Source organism: Annulohypoxylon maeteangense, assembly GCF_022496945.1.
Source record: "Annulohypoxylon maeteangense strain CBS 123835 unplaced genomic scaffold GGS22scaffold_8, whole genome shotgun sequence".
NCBI lineage: Eukaryota > Fungi > Ascomycota > Sordariomycetes > Xylariales > Hypoxylaceae > Annulohypoxylon > Annulohypoxylon maeteangense.
Window position 1 is genome coordinate 212653 of NW_025953255.1, and position 16223 is coordinate 228875.

Genomic DNA, 16223 nt, shown 5'->3' on the forward strand with positions numbered 1-16223 from the left:
AAATAGAGGTCTGGTATACTTGGTGCATCTAATTGAATATATTTTCATTTCTGTGCATTTATTTTGAGTTTCGTCTCTATTTCGTGTTATACCTATCTCCAATTGTTGATGTATTCCCGACTAATTAACTAGCAGCCCGATCTATTTCGGGGCCAATAATCAGGCACGTGTCCCGGGACCGCTCGGGGCTCCACTTTAACCGCTGGTCATCTTAGCAACTTGTATCCGATTCTACTCAATATAGAAAGAATCAAACAAGATAAGAAACAGCATGCTGTCAAAGTGGGGTACAGGGATCTACTAGGTGGATAAATGGGAATGTTAAACTTTATTATCTAAAATTTAACTCTTGATTTAGAAATCAACTCAGAAATATCCTTATAATACTGTGGAGAATATGGGACATCCATAATGCTTAGGTTATGCGCTTGCTAGGAACAAGTTCATATAGATGTCAATCCATCTCAACTTTTGTAAGAAAAATTCTGGGGCTATTGGGCAAACTGCGCATACTGTAGTACATATTGTCAGCCACTACGAAAGCCCCAGACAATAATAAAAGGAACATAAACAACACTGTACCCTCCACAACCACATCTATTTCTCATTTGTATCAGTAGCTTTATTTCTATGTGAAAGCCATATAGGTAGATACAAATATTGTGGAGTATTCAATATATGAATTACTGCTTCATAGGTACTTTGTGGCGCTAACTTTCACTCCCCTCGCCTCGATAGGTAGGTATATACTTTATATAATCCTCAAAATTACCTACTAACAACAAGTATAACTTGCTGATTTTCCCATTAACCTCGTGGTATGAGTATTCACTCATTGATATAAATAAGTAGTCATATTTCTCATATAACTTTCATGTTCAATATCCATAAAACTCCGTGAATCGAGATAGAAAATGTGCAAAGCCGTCACCACACCTTAGCAACAGACAATTTTGACAGGATACCTCAATTCTTTCCTGAATACAGATAGATAAGTTCTTCAGCACGTATTACGACCCCTCAAGATATTTATTAGTCACTGATCAGAGAATTAGCACCGAAATATCCACTATACTCAAGTACTAGTGGCTGTTATGTATGTTTTCGCACTATCCACCTTCCATCCGGAGTTCAACTATTTCACACCCCTTATTCATTACTGAAATAACGGAAGGTACGATTTCGACTGAGAATTAGATTTGAAAATTATTTAACACCAGGCTATTCTAATTCTTATATTTCCTTCCTAAACATCTTTCGCATTCCTTTCCAACTCTAAACCATACCGCAAGTTCACAATCTTACAAAAGTAAGCACTCAATTTTTTTGACTTCCTTATCTAAATCACATATTGCAATAGACACCAGAAGCATAATTCTGCCACCATTCAACAGTTTCCCTATGAAGCTACTTACATTTATTTAAGGATGTCTCAAGACCAAGTTACCGCCCCCCCGAAACTCAATATGAGTTCAACCATCCCTACGGTACGTATTTAACACTTTTTTTTCCTCACCTGACCCCCCCATCGGTCATCATCATCAATCACTTATGCGAATAATCTCCATAACGAGGCCTAACTATTGAGCTGCAGATGGATTTGCGAGTCTTTGTCCCGTCAGAACAACTTACGGGAAACTCGAGCGCCGAGCGCCAGATCAGCCGACATAACGGCAATTACCGAGGAGATTGCAGCCTTTCTATCAACACTGGCGCCAATGTCCAAGAACAGAACAACACCAATCTTTGGATTACAGGACTACCTGGCACTATCACCATCCAAGAACTGCTTGCCGCTATTACGCGCACCGGAAGAGTTCGATCAACTGTTGTAAACGCGCCGACCGGCACAATCATGACAGCAGCCGCGTCGATCAGCTTCTTCAACCGCAAGGATGCCGAAAACCTCTATCGAAAGATCGAGAACGGCAGGATCCTGTACCGCGGAACGTTCCCGTCGATACAGTGGAATCGCAATAAAGTTGGAGAGGGCGACGCACATCCTCTTGCCAGCCGGGTACTTCTTATCGCCGGTGATCCTGAAATTGTCAACGAGAAGTACTTGAACGAGTTCTTTTCGAAGAAATTCGTGTACGAAATCGATTGTATTATCAATCACGGAACGGTCGACGGATTCAATGGCCCTATCAGTCGACTCGAGTACCGCTTTGGCTCGTGGCGCTCGCAGGCCTCGTCCGCGCGCCTGGCGTTGACGCTAGAGCTGAAAGGATTCCTGCTGGTGGAATACGGCCCCGATCCTTGCGCCGGTCAAGGTCCGGGTCTTCGATGATGCCTATTCCACCTCGGAATTCTCCATTGCCGACACTTATGCCCGAGCAAAGAGTTTAAAGATACCATTTCTCCTCCTGCTTCTAAAAGGGTTGGAATATGATGGAACATAGTGTCTCTTGTGTAGGAAAGCATTAGTGGAGTACCGCGTGGAATTTGTTTCTAGCATGGGAGGTTAGCTGCATCTGAATGAACTTGTGATCTACATACATTTCCCTAGTCCCTACGTGATATGGTCATTGGTAATAACCTATTGTGAAATGTTGAGTCGATAATCTGAGTACTGGTTGGATACTCGGATGACTTCAAAATGTACCTAGACATGTTCACGCCTCTTGTCTAACTTGAAAGAAAACCTGGGATAACCCCCCATCTTAATTCATAACCGTGAAGTATCGTGACATCTATTAACCTTAAATTTCAATCTATTGAACTTAAAAAAGCTCGCCAAGTTACATTTTCACCTATTTGAATTACGCCTCAAAGTTTAAGCACAGCTACGAATCTTCTTTTCAGCCCTATATATACTGACCTCTCCTTCCGTGTTGTATTGGAAAAGTGGAGAAAGGCGGGGAAAGGGGTACAGTGCAGCACAGTAATATTAACACATACTCAACTTTTACTAACTGACTCAATTAATAATCTCTAAACTGAACAACAATTACACACTTACCCCTCCACCTCCACCAATTCCTTCTTCCTTAATAATTCTTTTCTGCATCTTTTTCGTTTCAACACTAGCTTTTCGCGGGTTCTTCGCTTCGAAAATCGCATCTAACTCTTCGAGAGTCATTCCCTTCGTTTCAACGAAGAAAAAATACATAAAAACCATCTCGAAGGAATCCCAGAATACGAAGAATACATAAAACCAATAGCCAATTGAACTTAGCGCAATTGGTCCGACAAATGTGTTCAGGAATCCGGCAGCGCCAGCAGTTAGCTTGAATGTTCCCATCGCCTTGGCTCGCATTTTGTTGGAAACCACTTCCGCTGGGTAGATAGGCTGCATCGGGGTGTAACCTACGAACACTGAGATTAGCTATCAATCAATTTGAGCGCCAACCTTGAACTTACCTGTGGCAAAGACGGCTCCGAAAATGAATATGAATACGATGGACAGTGTAGCCGCTGAACTGTTACCGTATTCAACCTTTCCAGCAGCACCAGCGGCTACGAAAGCAAGGCAGATAGTCATGCCCAGGGTGCTACCTATGAGCATCTTGCGACGCCCTACTACATCGTGAAGACGAGCGCCGCACATTGAGAATACCCATCCGATGACAGCATAGACTATATTGAGGATCTGTGATATCGTTAAGCTTACATAATCCCATGATAATTGCTTACTAATATTGCTTACTAATTTGGTGTTGGTATCTTTGATGCCAATACCATCCAACATTAGGGGGAGGTAGTAGCTGACGATACTAATACAGAAAGTTAGCATTGAATATTAGTCCCTTCGATCCCGACTTCACGTACTTGTTACCGCTGAACTGACCGAACCACGAGAACGCAATATTCAACATCAGCCTGTATCTACTCGCCCGAGTTTCCACAAGGACCCTAAGGTCAAAAATGTCTTTCCATGTCGCTTTCTGTGAGCCCTGGACTGTCCCAAGCATCTCCTTCATTTGAAGGGCGACAAGAGGATGGTTTGGGTCTCCGTTAGTATGATACTTGGTAATGATGTCTCTGGCTTTCTCGTGCTGATCATTAGCGATAAGAAATCGCGGTGACTCCGGAAAAAACTTGATTAAGCAGCCGAGAATCGCGGGACAGACCATCTGCAGCCATAAAGGAATACGCCAATCGAGATCACCCTTATCTGCCAGATGCAGATGGCAACCGTAGACGGAAGAGGTAGCTAGAAGCGCACCGATGTTATAAAATGTGTTGTATGCGCCGGCTATGGTCCCTCGGTAAGCAGCGGGCGAGATCTCTACAAGATAAAGGGGCGATGCGGTTTGCGCCCAGGTTGCGAAGAAAGACAGCAGAAAACGCCCTCCGATGAACATCGGTAGATTCGTCGAAAGAGCCGTGACAACAGTGCCGATGCACACGCCCAAGCAACCGAAGAAAATATGCCATGTTCGGCCATACCAATCTGTCATCCAGATGAAAAGAGCAGCGCACATTTGGCCGACCTAAATCTGTGAGCCATTGGAATAGGGGCTGGCCATCGTCCTAACGAACTGCATACCTGGAAGATAGCGAACACGATTCCTGTCGAAGCATTCCCGGTGGCCGGAAGACCAAAGTACTCCGTATAATTTGGCAAGGCCTGTGTATTTAGTTAGTAACATTAGGTTTGTGATACGCCCAGTTCCGATAGCGAGGTGACACTAGAGAAAACTTCTCTGTTAGAGCTAAGACAGATTCGTGTCACTTACATTGATTGAGCCCATCAGGGAAGTATCAAAGCCTAGGATTTATCAGCAGCGAATCTCGGAATTGATGCAACCCAGCATACTGACCATTAAAGGTAGAGCAAAGGAAAAGCGATCCTGCCAGGAGATACAGCCTTATATAACCAGGACCTCGAGGATCTGGCTTATTTGTCGCCATGATGGCAGCGTACGTCTCTGGGCTCGGTTCGAGCCCATCAATGTCCCCAAGGTCGATTTTCCGACCTTTCTTTTCCATTGTGTCATGGCTTAAGCGAGCCTTTGACAACGAGGCTCGTGTGTCTTCAACTTGTTCCGCCATGGCTTAGGTAGGGCGACGACGAGTGAATAAAATTCTCATTTCAGGTTAAGAAATGATGAAGGATCAATTGAGCATCGGAGAAAAATAAGCACGGTAGCTGTCATCTTATACAGTGATAAGGCTGCCGAAAGCCATCAACCCCGGTATCTCCACTCTCCTGATAAGTCCTAACTAGCACCCGGGATCCCCATGGGGTCAGCATTTCCCCTCCGGGATGGTCCTAGTACATGGAGTAGCAGCTAATACCATGCGATCCGGGTTATTGGTGCGATTATCAACGAGATTCAATTGGCTCATCGGGGATTGATTACCAGGTCCCTGAATGGCCATGCTGCAGTTGGGAGACGGGGTTACATGAACCCTTGGCCTAAGAGGGAATACGGTTATATAAAATGCCGTATGCCTCTATCGTCGACTGTGCCACCTGCATCTAACCTGGTAATCTGCAGTATTTTCCAACTTGCCATGGTTAAAAGTCCATCGTCTTGACACTAAAAAATTGTGACTTCTATGATCCCGACAGCACGTGGCGGTCGAAACTCGAATTGACGTATTATGTAATAGCTTGTTCTGAGTTATGCATCAAGGAGAAGAGATTTCTTTTTAGGGGCTTAGTCAACTTTGCTTACTAAGGATAATTCAGAAATATAGGCTGACTAATCATGGTTAGGGTGTGGAAATTGGCCGAAGGTGTGTGAATTTTGTTATAGGAGACAATCTAAAAACTCTAGTTCTGAGAGGCTGCAGTGGGCGAACACAACAGCCAAGACAGCTGTTGGATGGTTCTGCATGGGAAGGTATATGATGTGAGTGTTCCAAGCCTAAAATATGACCTCGATAGCTGGCTGACTAAGGTGGCTTAGATTACATCATTCGTCCCAAAACATCCCGGAGGAAGAAGCATTCTCTTAAAGAATGCGGGGCGAGATGCTTCCAAAGCTTTTGACTCGGTCCATCCGATTGAAATACTGGAAGAATACCTAACGACAGACCAAGTATTAGGAACCATTGACTCAAAAGATGTCATCGAGGACACGAAGGCACAAGAGTCTGGTGACCCATTTTTGGACTCGGAGGCCGCATCATCATCCAAACTACCACCCCTTGAGTCGATGCTAAGCATATCCGAGATCGAAAAATACGCCTTACAACAACTCTCACCAAAAGCGATCTCATACTATGTCTCAGCAACAGACGACCAAATAACCAAAGCAGCCAACGGCGAAATATACCGCTCCATCCTCTTAAGACCACGGGTTTTCGTCGACTGTACGGAATGTTCGCTCAAAACATCGATCATCGGAAACGCAGTCGGTCTCCCTATCTTCGTATCCCCGGCCGCCATGGCACGCCTAGCTCATCCATCCGGCGAAGCTGGCATAGCGTCCGCATGTTCTAGCTTCGGCGCTCTCCAAATCATTAGCAAGAACGCATCTCTCTCACCCCTGGATATCGTACGCGCCGGCCCCTCCGCCGTCTTCGCATGGCAGCTCTACGTACTTAAGGACATATCCGCGACCGAGAGAACACTGGCACAGATCCGACAGATCCCGCAGATCAAGTTCATCGTGCTGACGCTCGACGCGCCGTTCCCGGGGAAGCGAGAGGCAGACGAGCGCTTTAAGATGGGCGAGGTTGCGGGTGGGGCGCCGCCGCAGGCATGGGGCACGGAGGCGGGGTTAACGTGGAAGAAGACGCTAGATTGGTTGTGCAGACACACGAGCTTGCCGATTGTTCTAAAGGGGGTTCAGACGCATGAGGATGCGTATGCGGCAACGATGTTTCCCGCTGTGAAGGGAATTATCCTGTCAAATCATGGAGGTAGGGCGTTGGACACTGCGCCTCCGCCTATCCAGGTCTTGCTAGAGATTCGAAAGTTTTGCCCCGAGGTGTTGGACAAGCTTGATGTGTTAGTTGATGGAGGCATTAAGCGAGGTACGGATGTGGTTAAGGCTTTGGCTCTGGGAGCGAAGGGGGTGGGTATTGGTCGGGCCGCGCTTTATGGACTCTCGCTCGGAGGAGAAGAAGGGGTCAAGAGGGTGTTGAAGAGTAAGTGCCTAGGTAGATGTGCGACACTCCGGGTATCATATTGGCTAACGCCTATGGTGTAGTTCTGGCTGACGAAACGGCGACGGCAATGAGATTACTTGGCGTGAAGATAGTATCGGAACTTGGTCCGCGGCATGTGCGTTACAAAAACTCCCTTTCCAAGTATATTATCGTTTAACCATCTAGCAGGTTAATAAAAACGCCTTGATGTCGAAGCTTTTCGACGGCCCTTCAGGTTTAGAGGACATCGATAGACAACTTAGGCCTAAATTGTGATAGCGCCATTTTAAAGGGTTAGGATAAAAGATTGATTGGATGTGTTGAAGGAAAGGAAGGATTGATTGATAGAAAAGAGATTGAAGACATTGGAATTCGAAAAAGGGTAATTGATTTGTTGTATCCAAGAAGTTATATTTATTGGCTTTGGGTTGTGAATAAGGTCCCATGAAGATCATCGTCCATCAAGAACGAGCCCCAATCCAATTCAGTGCCAAATGTGAGTTGTTCATCATACCAGCCAAAGAAATTTGAGTCCCCGTCTTGGGATGGGGTTCGCCCAATACCTTCAGCTTCGCCAGTGATTGCTTCATATATAGCGGCCACGATATCCGGTCCTCTATCAGAAGCGCGCATCCACGGTTTCATCTCAGAGAAAGTCTCCATGGCCTTGACAAGACTTGCGCGAGCTGAAGTCAAGGAGTCAGCAGTGGGATCGCACCGCGAACTTTCGATTACGATAGACAATAAGGGAACCATGCAAGCCTGGAAAAGGTACCATGCAGAATTCCAGACGTGAACTCGATTCGGCGTCCAATAGAGAGCGATAGAATCTATGGCTTCGCTCGCAACTGTCCGACAACTGTCAATGATCTGGAGTTCTTCTGCGCCAAGTTGGGACTTCTGAATGCGACTATGAGCAAGATATAATATGAGTGACCGCATGAGGATTAGGCGTATGTTCAAATAGCGGTTTCGCATGAACTCGCGTGCGATAGTTAGACGGGATGGTGAGTTCGTGGGTGATCGAAGCAACGCAGGAAGAGATGCCCACCACGATTGCAATTCTTGGTCAAAAGCAACGGCTTCAGCAATTGTTAACCGATTGAATTGCGCGAATCGGCTTTGGATGCGATTGCAAATGAGGCAGAAACGGGTACTAGCACATAATGACATTGCCATGTGATCATCCTCGTTAATGAAACTAGGTAGGAGGGTATCCATTGTCGTAGCCTCCCATCGTCCGCACGTTGGACGACCGAGAGTCGAACTAGCCCATGTGTCAAGGCAAAATAGACTCCACCATGTTCTTCGCCTAGTTTCGAGTCGATTCACTTTGCTTGGCGTTAAATCTCCTTGGCTTTCAACAGTATTGGTACCACGGCGTCTGGATTCTCGATGAAGTCCTAGAGCAATAGCAACTCGATGCGCAGCCCCTAGAATAGAATATGCCATGTTTGGGGCATTTCGATAATGTAAATACAATCCGCCGAGTAGGCAGAGGGCCTGCAAGCTCTCTAAATTTCCCGCACCAAAGCTATCGAGATCGACAAAAGTTCGAGCCTGTTCATAGTATTGTTCATGTAGTGTATCGCTCCCAGAAGCTATGGAGCCAATCGTTATCACCATGTTGAGTAGACCAAGCCAACCAGGTTCTCTTCGATGCCCTAGGGAGTAAGAAGAACGGAAGTCTTCTTCATCTAGCATGGGAACAATCGGGTGAACATGTTCAAAGTAGAAATCGATACAACGTTGCTCTTTAAGAAGTTGGGCCCCTAGGTCACCACCCAAGAATGGTGCAGATTGAGAGTGAATAGGATCCTCGGACCACCTTTTAGCTTGCTCAGCGACACGATGCTTCGCAGGAGGACATAGTCGGAAAATTGTCCTAAGGATGGCGCTGATTGAAGTGACTCCTAAGTAAGAGCGACGATGATGATCTGTTGCGAGATTGATAGCGTTGATATCGTCACCAGCCTGTAGCACAGGAGGCTGGTGGCTCGATTCGTCCCATTGTCGATCGGCGGTAGGCTCACCATTCTCAGATATCTGGGCTGAATCATCCGCGACTTCGGGATCTTCGGCAGAGCGGTCGCCTAGCTCATCTTCCGCTGCCCTGGATACAGAAGCAATACGGAGAATATCTAATAATTCACCGCGACTCTTCCCAATGAGTTCATCTATGGCTATGTCAGGAAAGAGTTGCTCGAGGATATCAGTCCGCGATTTCAGTTGTTCCGAAACCTCCTCGAGAGTGCTAGAGTTGATCTTATTAGTTACCTATAGATGTTTAGATTTCAGGGGTTAGGGGGGTGCAGGAAGGTAGGTCAATAGGAGGGTTGGGAACATCTACCTTCTGCTTACGGCATTCCTCTTGTTACGTTGACGATAGCTACACAGGTGGGAGACCTTGTAGTACGTACAGGAGCTACAATGTACCCATATTAGTACACATTCTATAAAAGCGCTCTAGCAAGTACGTGCCTGCAAGGATGACCACCATCGCATTTCACCTTCCGCCTACAGCAGTGATATCAGACTTCAAGTAACCAACCAGAGGAGGTGAAGAAGATGTCTTGGCGACACGCACCTCGTGCATTCAGAGCACGATTTGTTAAGGCGAGCCGGAGCCGAAGCTGGCGGTGACGAGCTCGTTTTCTTGTGGCTGCTGAAATTGTGGAACATCAACACAATGGGACATGGTCACGTATCTGTGACCACTCATTCCATTAGGATGTGTTGGTATGATTCTGATCGGGTGGAATTGCTCGGAGGATTTTGGATAACGAAGTGGAGATGTGAGACATTCTCATTAATCACATACACCATGCTTCTAAAGAGGCCTTTCTGCTTAATCATGATTAGTAATGATGAGTCATCTTTGCATTTATGCAATAAGAAGAATATTACTAAGCAGTGTCTCGAATCCTTCCCCTTAATTCCCCGCACGAAGATTTAAATTTCCGTATCCTAAACAATTCCGTACCGAGGTACACCCTCTTTCTATCCCTCAAATCCTGTCAATGCCACTCTGAATATGTGGTTTGGGGGAGTCGGGTTGACGGCGACATCCTTGCAACCTCAAAATATACGGGCTGGTATCTATACGGGCTGGTATCCCATTGCATCGGAAAAGACGACCCATTTCCTTGATTCATTTATGACTAGAACTGCCCGCTCAGTCTGCGTCCTTCCCAGAAAAGAGGTGACATTCTGTATTTCAGCTGAAAATGGCTCTTGTAAAACACCCCCTTGAAGATGGCTGGACTTTCAGGCAAAGTGACAGCACCGCAACCGGTGACTGGCTCCCGGTGAAAAGAGTTCCAACTCAGGTTCATATGGATCTAGTTGCCAATAACAAGTAGGGACAATACCGTCTTCCGTCATTGATCATTGTTACGGAGATCAAGCGAGAGCTTACTGCTTAATAGGATTTCGGACCCGTTTATTGACTTGAATGAGCTTGCTGCACGGTGGGTTAATGAAAAAGATTGGAGTTACAGAGTCCAGTTCAAGAAGCCTGCAGGGCCTTCAATCTCTAGCCCATTCATCACCGATCTCGTCTTTGAGGGTCTCGATACATTCGCAACAGTATTCCTCAATGGTCACGAGATCCTGAAGTCAGATAACATGTTCCTAACCCACCGGGTAAACATTTCAACCCTTCTAAAAAATGACAACATCCTAGAAATCAAGTTCGACTCGGCCTTTTTGAAAGGACGAGAGTTAGTAAAGGAGCATGAGCACGAGCACACATTCTACGTTCGTCAGACTGATATTGGTCGAGTTCCAACTAGAAAAGCCCAGTACAACTGGGGCTGGGATTGGGGTCCGATTTTGATGACCGCTGGACCCTGGAGGCCAGTCTATCTTGAGCAATATGTTTCAAAGATCGACGATGTTTGGGCTCAGTACGAAGTCAGCAAAGATTTGAAGACAAGTTCCGGCCAGATCTTTGCCAAAATTGTAGGAGCGAACTCCAAACCCGTCAACCTCACAATATCCCTAGGGGGGACCATTATTTGGGAGAAGGCGGCCGCAGTCGACAACAACGGCTTAGCGAAAGCAGACTTCCAAGTCGATAACCCGGAGTTGTGGTACCCACATGGCTATGGGTCCCAGGTTCTTTACGAATTGAAAGCGATTCTAACCTCGTCCGACGAAAAGTCCAAACTTGTCGGTTTTCGACGAGTCGAACTCATCCAGGAGAAAGATGAATTTGGCAAATCTTTTTATTTCCGTATCAATCAGATTGATATCTTCTCCGGCGGATCTTGCTGGATCCCCGCCGACAGTCTGCTCTCTCAGATACCCGCTCAACGATACCATGATTGGATGAAGCTAATGGTTGAAGGGAACCAGATAATGTTGAGAATATGGGGCGGTAAGTTTCTGATGTATAATATCGCATTCGCATTATGGCGCTGATGATAAGATACAGGTGGAATTTATGAGGACGATGCTTTGTTTGATGCTTGTGATAGATTAGGGGTTCTCGTCTGGCATGACTTCCAATTCGCATGCGCAAGCTACCCAACATACCCCTCCTACTTGGAATCCGTTGAGCAGGAAGCAAGACAAAACATACGTCGACTAAAGTCTCACCCATCCTTAGTCATATGGGCCGGAAATAATGAAGACTACCAAGTCCAGGAGCGCTATCATCTTCATTATGATTATGATGGGGATAAAGATCCTCAATCGTGGTTGAAGTCAACCTTCCCAGCCAGGTATATCTATGAGTATCTGCTACCGAATATCGTCAAGGAGGAAGACCCATTCATGGTGTATCATCCAAGTAGTCCATGGGGAGATGGAAAGCGTACCACAGACAAAACAGTTGGAGACATTCATCAATGGAACAGTAAGTTGTGCAAATACTGAGTTGGCAGTTCTCCCCAATCACTAACAGCACGAAGTATGGCACGGAAGGATGAATAGATACCAGGAAACTCATCTACTCTCTGGCCGATTTATCAGCGAGTTCGGTATGGAAGCCTACCCTCATCTCGAAACAATTCGCGGCATGATCCAAGACCCACAACAACAACACCCAGGCTCAATGATGATGGACTTCCGCAATAAGGCCATCGACCATGAACGTCGTATGGTCACTTACGTCGCGGAGAATTTCCTAGTGAAATATGACCTACCTTCTTACACACATCTCACACAAGTTGTGCAAGCAGAGACAATGCACTTTGCCTATAAGACGTGGCGCCGGGAATGGGGTACGCCAGGAGCACGTAAATGCGGAGGTATCCTGGTGTGGCAATTGAACGACTGCTGGCCGACGATGAGTTGGGCTGTGGTTGACTACTATCTCGTCAAGAAGCCTTCATTCTACGCAATGGCGAATGCCCTGAAGCCCTTGGCCGTAGGCATTTCCCAACCGTATCATAATTGGACAGAGGGCCATGCGGATCCGACACTACCAGCGAGGGACACGAAGTTCGATCTTTGGGTTGCAAGCAGTCGATTAGATTCCGTCCCAGTAGAAATAATAGTGCGTTTCATTTCAGTCCGGACCGGCCAAGAAGTCCATCCTTCCCTGAAGCTTGGAGGGATAACTGTGCTGCCGAACAGCACGACGGAGGTCCTGAAAGACCATTCTCTTCCAGTAACAAACCCACAGTTTAATGATACAACGCAACCTTTCGACTTGGTGAAATACGACCCGTACGTCATTCATGCCACCATCAAAGACGGTGATGAGGTCGTGTCAATTGATACATCCTGGCCACAACCGATCAAGTACTTGGATCTCTCCAACCGAAACGTAACATTCAAGGCCGTATCAACTAACCAAATATCCATATCCGCCGCTCGTCCCGTGAAGGGGTTCGTGTTCGAAGAGACTCGTGCGATGAAACTGAGCGACAATGGCATTGATCTCGTCCCAGGAGAAGAAAGGGTCGTAGATGTGACGGGCGCAAGTCTGGATTCTCTGCGATATACTTACATCGGAGCGCCAGAAGGTTCTTTAAAGGTAGCTGTTTCTATCCCCGACGATCTGGTATCAAAAGCTAGGCTCTGACGATAATGGGATCGAACATCGAGTATTAGGAAAAGTAACCTTCGAACACGGTATGACAGCTTAAAAACAATTTGATCATAAGCGAAATTCATTCAGTCGTATATATGATTATCACGACCAAACAATATGTATATTCAGCCTCGACTGCGTCGCAATTCAACGATTTGAACGAATATCAACATTCTTGTCGGAAAATGGAATTGAGGCCTGAATTTTATATTCCAAATATTCGGTACTCAAAACGCACACTAGATGCTCATGAATGGAATCAAGACTTTCCTCACATATGTACCTTAGACTCATCCATCTCTTGGTATCGTGGCCATCATGCCCTATCCTCGCCATATAGCCCTATATACAATACTCCAACCATCCATCACGTATACACCGAGCGAACAACGCTTTTTATACAATATGAACTTGAGCGAAACTGCGGTACCTTAACACAAAGCGCCGCGATACTTTCGAGATCGTCCTGACCTACTAGCCATGTTACAGCCGAGAACACGGCCCGGTTGGACGGAGCGGCACTTCTAGGATCGCAATATTCTGCATCACGTCTGAAGTTACCGACACTGACCCCAAGACTATACGGACTTAGACAATACTAAGCCAATGTCTTCAAGGCAAAGCCCAATCCTCATGGCCGCAGGTTGCGTCCATGCGCTCAACGTACTTCTTAATTCGATCGACTACCCATCCCGATTTCGTTCGTTCGGTAGCGTCTCCAGAAGTCTGACGCCCTAGCCTCAGAGACGTAGATGTCTTGCAAGAGTCACCCGAAAATGAAAATTGCATGCAATCAGCCTGGCTTTCGCAATGGCTACGACAGTCCTCGAAAGAACTGACGTCACTTTGGTCGACCTCGGATAAGTTATCCCAATTGTCGTGTTCCGTTGATAAACGAGGGAGAACGTAGTAGCGAAACACGTCTCGGTGACGTAGGCGATGAGAGTTCTGCCAAGTCTCGTATTAGCAAAATACCACATTAACGATCTGAATCAACACATACCTTCTTATTCCAGATGTACTCAAACCGAGCAAATCGCGGAATTTCAGCAGGCGAAAAGTGATGATAGCTCGAGGCATAATAGCACCATGGCCTATTCTCATTTCCACCAAACGTCGAGTTGAAGTCAATATCGGCGGGTCGATCGCCAACAACAGTTGGGAAAGACCATAATAACTTCGTGCCAGAATCCGCTAGCGCCTTGCCTAAGACACAGTCGCCCGCCCAATGAGATGCGGTGAAATCGTCGTAGGCCTGTAGATTCTCGCTACGGTGCGCCACAACCCTCTGTAATGCCGGATTGGAGACAATAATGCCGCCACCGCCATAAGCAAAGACTATGTCGCCAATCTGCATCTGCATTCCAAGATAATGCGGCTTGGAGGCATCGAAATGTGATAGCCACTCTAACAGAGTTTGCCAGAGTACGTAGGTATCTCCCTCTATGAAGATATACCACTTAGCATCGGGTCGCTGCCGCAGGGCCTTCTCAGCCAGCGGTAGGAACTTCCATTTATCCAATTTCCAACCAGGCGTATCACGTCCGGCATCTGTATTTTTGGCGGTCGCCCATTGCTCCAATTCTTCGGCACTGAAGGCCTTCCTACCCCCTTCTTGCAGACGCCGGTAATACTCGAAATCGGGGTTGTTGGCTATAATATCGGGGTTGACTTCATCTAAAGCATTATAGACATGGTGCCCCTCAATTTCCTCTTCGTAGTCGGAATAAATGCCGTAATTGGGAACGCATCGCAAAGTAGTCGAAAAGTGTACAGGAAGCTTCTTAGGGACTTCGGAAGCTCCAGTTCTGAAAATCACAAAGAGGTCGTCAATCCCCTTAAGCTTGTCGCACAAAGGTCGAGCTTCTTTTAAGTATTCTGAGTCGCTTACAAAAACCGGCTTTCGCACATAAAGATAAAGCAGGAGTAAAGAGAAAACAGAAGCCGCCGTCAGAGCTCGGTATATCGAGCGCGGAAACAACGACGGTAGAGCTGAAAACATACTCCAAGTTCCAAGGTTATGGTGCTATGCAGAAAAGCAGGGTGATATCAACAAGACCTAACGATTGTAGAGAACAACAGAGCTCTCTTTAACACTAAAGAGAGACGCGAGCAAGCCTGCCGCCGCGTCAAGACAATGGAAGTTAATCATCGAAACAAAGAGTATATGTGTTTTAAAAAAGAGAACAAATCATCCCATATGTGAGCAGTGCTGAGTTGCGAGACGCGAATAAAGTGGAAAAAACTGGAAACGGTACGTAAAAAGACTCGCTGCTAGCTGACCAAGTTCGTCATAATTTGGGGTGTACTTCGTACAGATTGACGACATTGTTTCCAGGGGATGGCTTCCGTTGGCTAAGCCACGATTACGAAACTAGAGGATATTAGGGATTATATGGCGCTACTTAAGCCTACCTCGAAAAAGACTACGAGAGTGATTGGAGGAAAAGTGGTGTTATATTATTAAAAAAAAGGAATGGTTTAAGAAAATAAAAATTTATAATGTAAGCATTAATTACGCATAAATTATTATTATATATTATTTTTATTTTTATTTTTTTTATATATTTAATAAAGATATTTTTAAAAAGTAATAATATTTAATTACTTTTTAATTAATAAAATTAAACGTTTCGTTTATAAATATATATTAATAATTTTTTAAACTTTAACGTTTTTTTAATATTATATTTTTTTTTTATTTTTTTTCGTCGTTTTTTTTAATGTTTATTTTAATAATATTAAAAAATTTTCGTTCGTTTAAAAATACCCGGTTTTAAAAATAAATAATTTTAAATAATTTTTATAATATTTATATAATAATAATTTAAATTCGTTTAAGTTTATAAATATAAAAAAGTTTTTTTTTTTACGTAAAAAAATTATAAACGAATTTTATTATTTCGAGTTAAATTTTAATTATTTTTTTTTTTATAAAATTATAATTAAGTCGTTTTTTTTTAAAGGTTTTTTTTTTTTATTATATTAAATTTATTTTTATATTTTACGAATTTTATAATTAAATTATACGATTTTTTAATAATATTAAATATAAATAATATATTTCGTTATTAATTTATTTTATTTTAAATTTATAAAAATAATAAACGTTTTTTTAATAAATATATTTCGT

The 16223-nt window shown here is 44.8% G+C and overlaps 6 protein-coding genes across 6 annotated transcripts; 3 read left to right on the plus strand and 3 right to left on the minus strand.

Annotated features, from left to right (window-relative positions):
* Nucleotides 1-1427: 1427 nt before the first annotated feature.
* On the plus strand, nt 1428-2290 carry GGS22DRAFT_200103 (uncharacterized protein; the record flags this gene model as incomplete). Its single annotated transcript, XM_047966396.1, has 2 exons — nt 1428-1487; nt 1595-2290. The coding sequence occupies 2 exons, from the start codon at nt 1428-1430 to the stop codon at nt 2288-2290; spliced, it is 756 nt and encodes a 251-aa protein (XP_047818845.1).
* Nucleotides 2291-2901: 611 nt separating this feature from the next.
* On the minus strand, nt 2902-5554 carry GGS22DRAFT_137298 (general substrate transporter). The gene is made up of 7 exons (XM_047958622.1): nt 4767-5554; nt 4683-4714; nt 4493-4573; nt 3772-4436; nt 3650-3716; nt 3364-3592; nt 2902-3309 (listed from the first exon to the last, which is right to left on the minus strand). The coding sequence occupies exons 1-7, from the start codon at nt 4996-4998 to the stop codon at nt 2951-2953; spliced, it is 1665 nt and encodes a 554-aa protein (XP_047818846.1). The 5' UTR covers nt 4999-5554; the 3' UTR covers nt 2902-2950.
* A 106-nt stretch (nt 5555-5660) lies between these two features.
* Nucleotides 5661-7323, plus strand: GGS22DRAFT_188292 (FMN-dependent dehydrogenase-domain-containing protein; the record flags this gene model as incomplete). Its single annotated transcript, XM_047964713.1, has 5 exons — nt 5661-5688; nt 5746-5804; nt 5862-7047; nt 7110-7183; nt 7237-7323. The coding sequence occupies 5 exons, from the start codon at nt 5661-5663 to the stop codon at nt 7321-7323; spliced, it is 1434 nt and encodes a 477-aa protein (XP_047818847.1).
* Nucleotides 7286-9812, minus strand: GGS22DRAFT_137296 (fungal-specific transcription factor domain-containing protein). Its single transcript, XM_047958621.1, has 4 exons — nt 9635-9812; nt 9529-9564; nt 9398-9472; nt 7286-9301 (listed from the first exon to the last, which is right to left on the minus strand). Exons 1-4 carry the CDS (start codon nt 9727-9729, stop codon nt 7462-7464), a joined length of 2046 nt encoding a protein of 681 aa, XP_047818848.1. The 5' UTR covers nt 9730-9812; the 3' UTR covers nt 7286-7461.
* Nucleotides 9813-10033: 221 nt separating this feature from the next.
* GGS22DRAFT_137355 (glycoside hydrolase family 2 protein) lies at nt 10034-13159 on the plus strand. The gene is made up of 4 exons (XM_047958624.1): nt 10034-10405; nt 10476-11428; nt 11486-11908; nt 11964-13159. The coding sequence occupies exons 1-4, from the start codon at nt 10275-10277 to the stop codon at nt 13079-13081; spliced, it is 2625 nt and encodes an 874-aa protein (XP_047818849.1). The 5' UTR covers nt 10034-10274; the 3' UTR covers nt 13082-13159.
* A 405-nt stretch (nt 13160-13564) lies between these two features.
* GGS22DRAFT_137351 (glycosyltransferase family 31 protein) lies at nt 13565-15429 on the minus strand. Its single transcript, XM_047958623.1, has 2 exons — nt 14094-15429; nt 13565-14038 (listed from the first exon to the last, which is right to left on the minus strand). The coding sequence occupies exons 1-2, from the start codon at nt 15090-15092 to the stop codon at nt 13703-13705; spliced, it is 1335 nt and encodes a 444-aa protein (XP_047818850.1). The 5' UTR covers nt 15093-15429; the 3' UTR covers nt 13565-13702.
* Between the last annotated feature and the right edge of the window lie 794 nt (nt 15430-16223).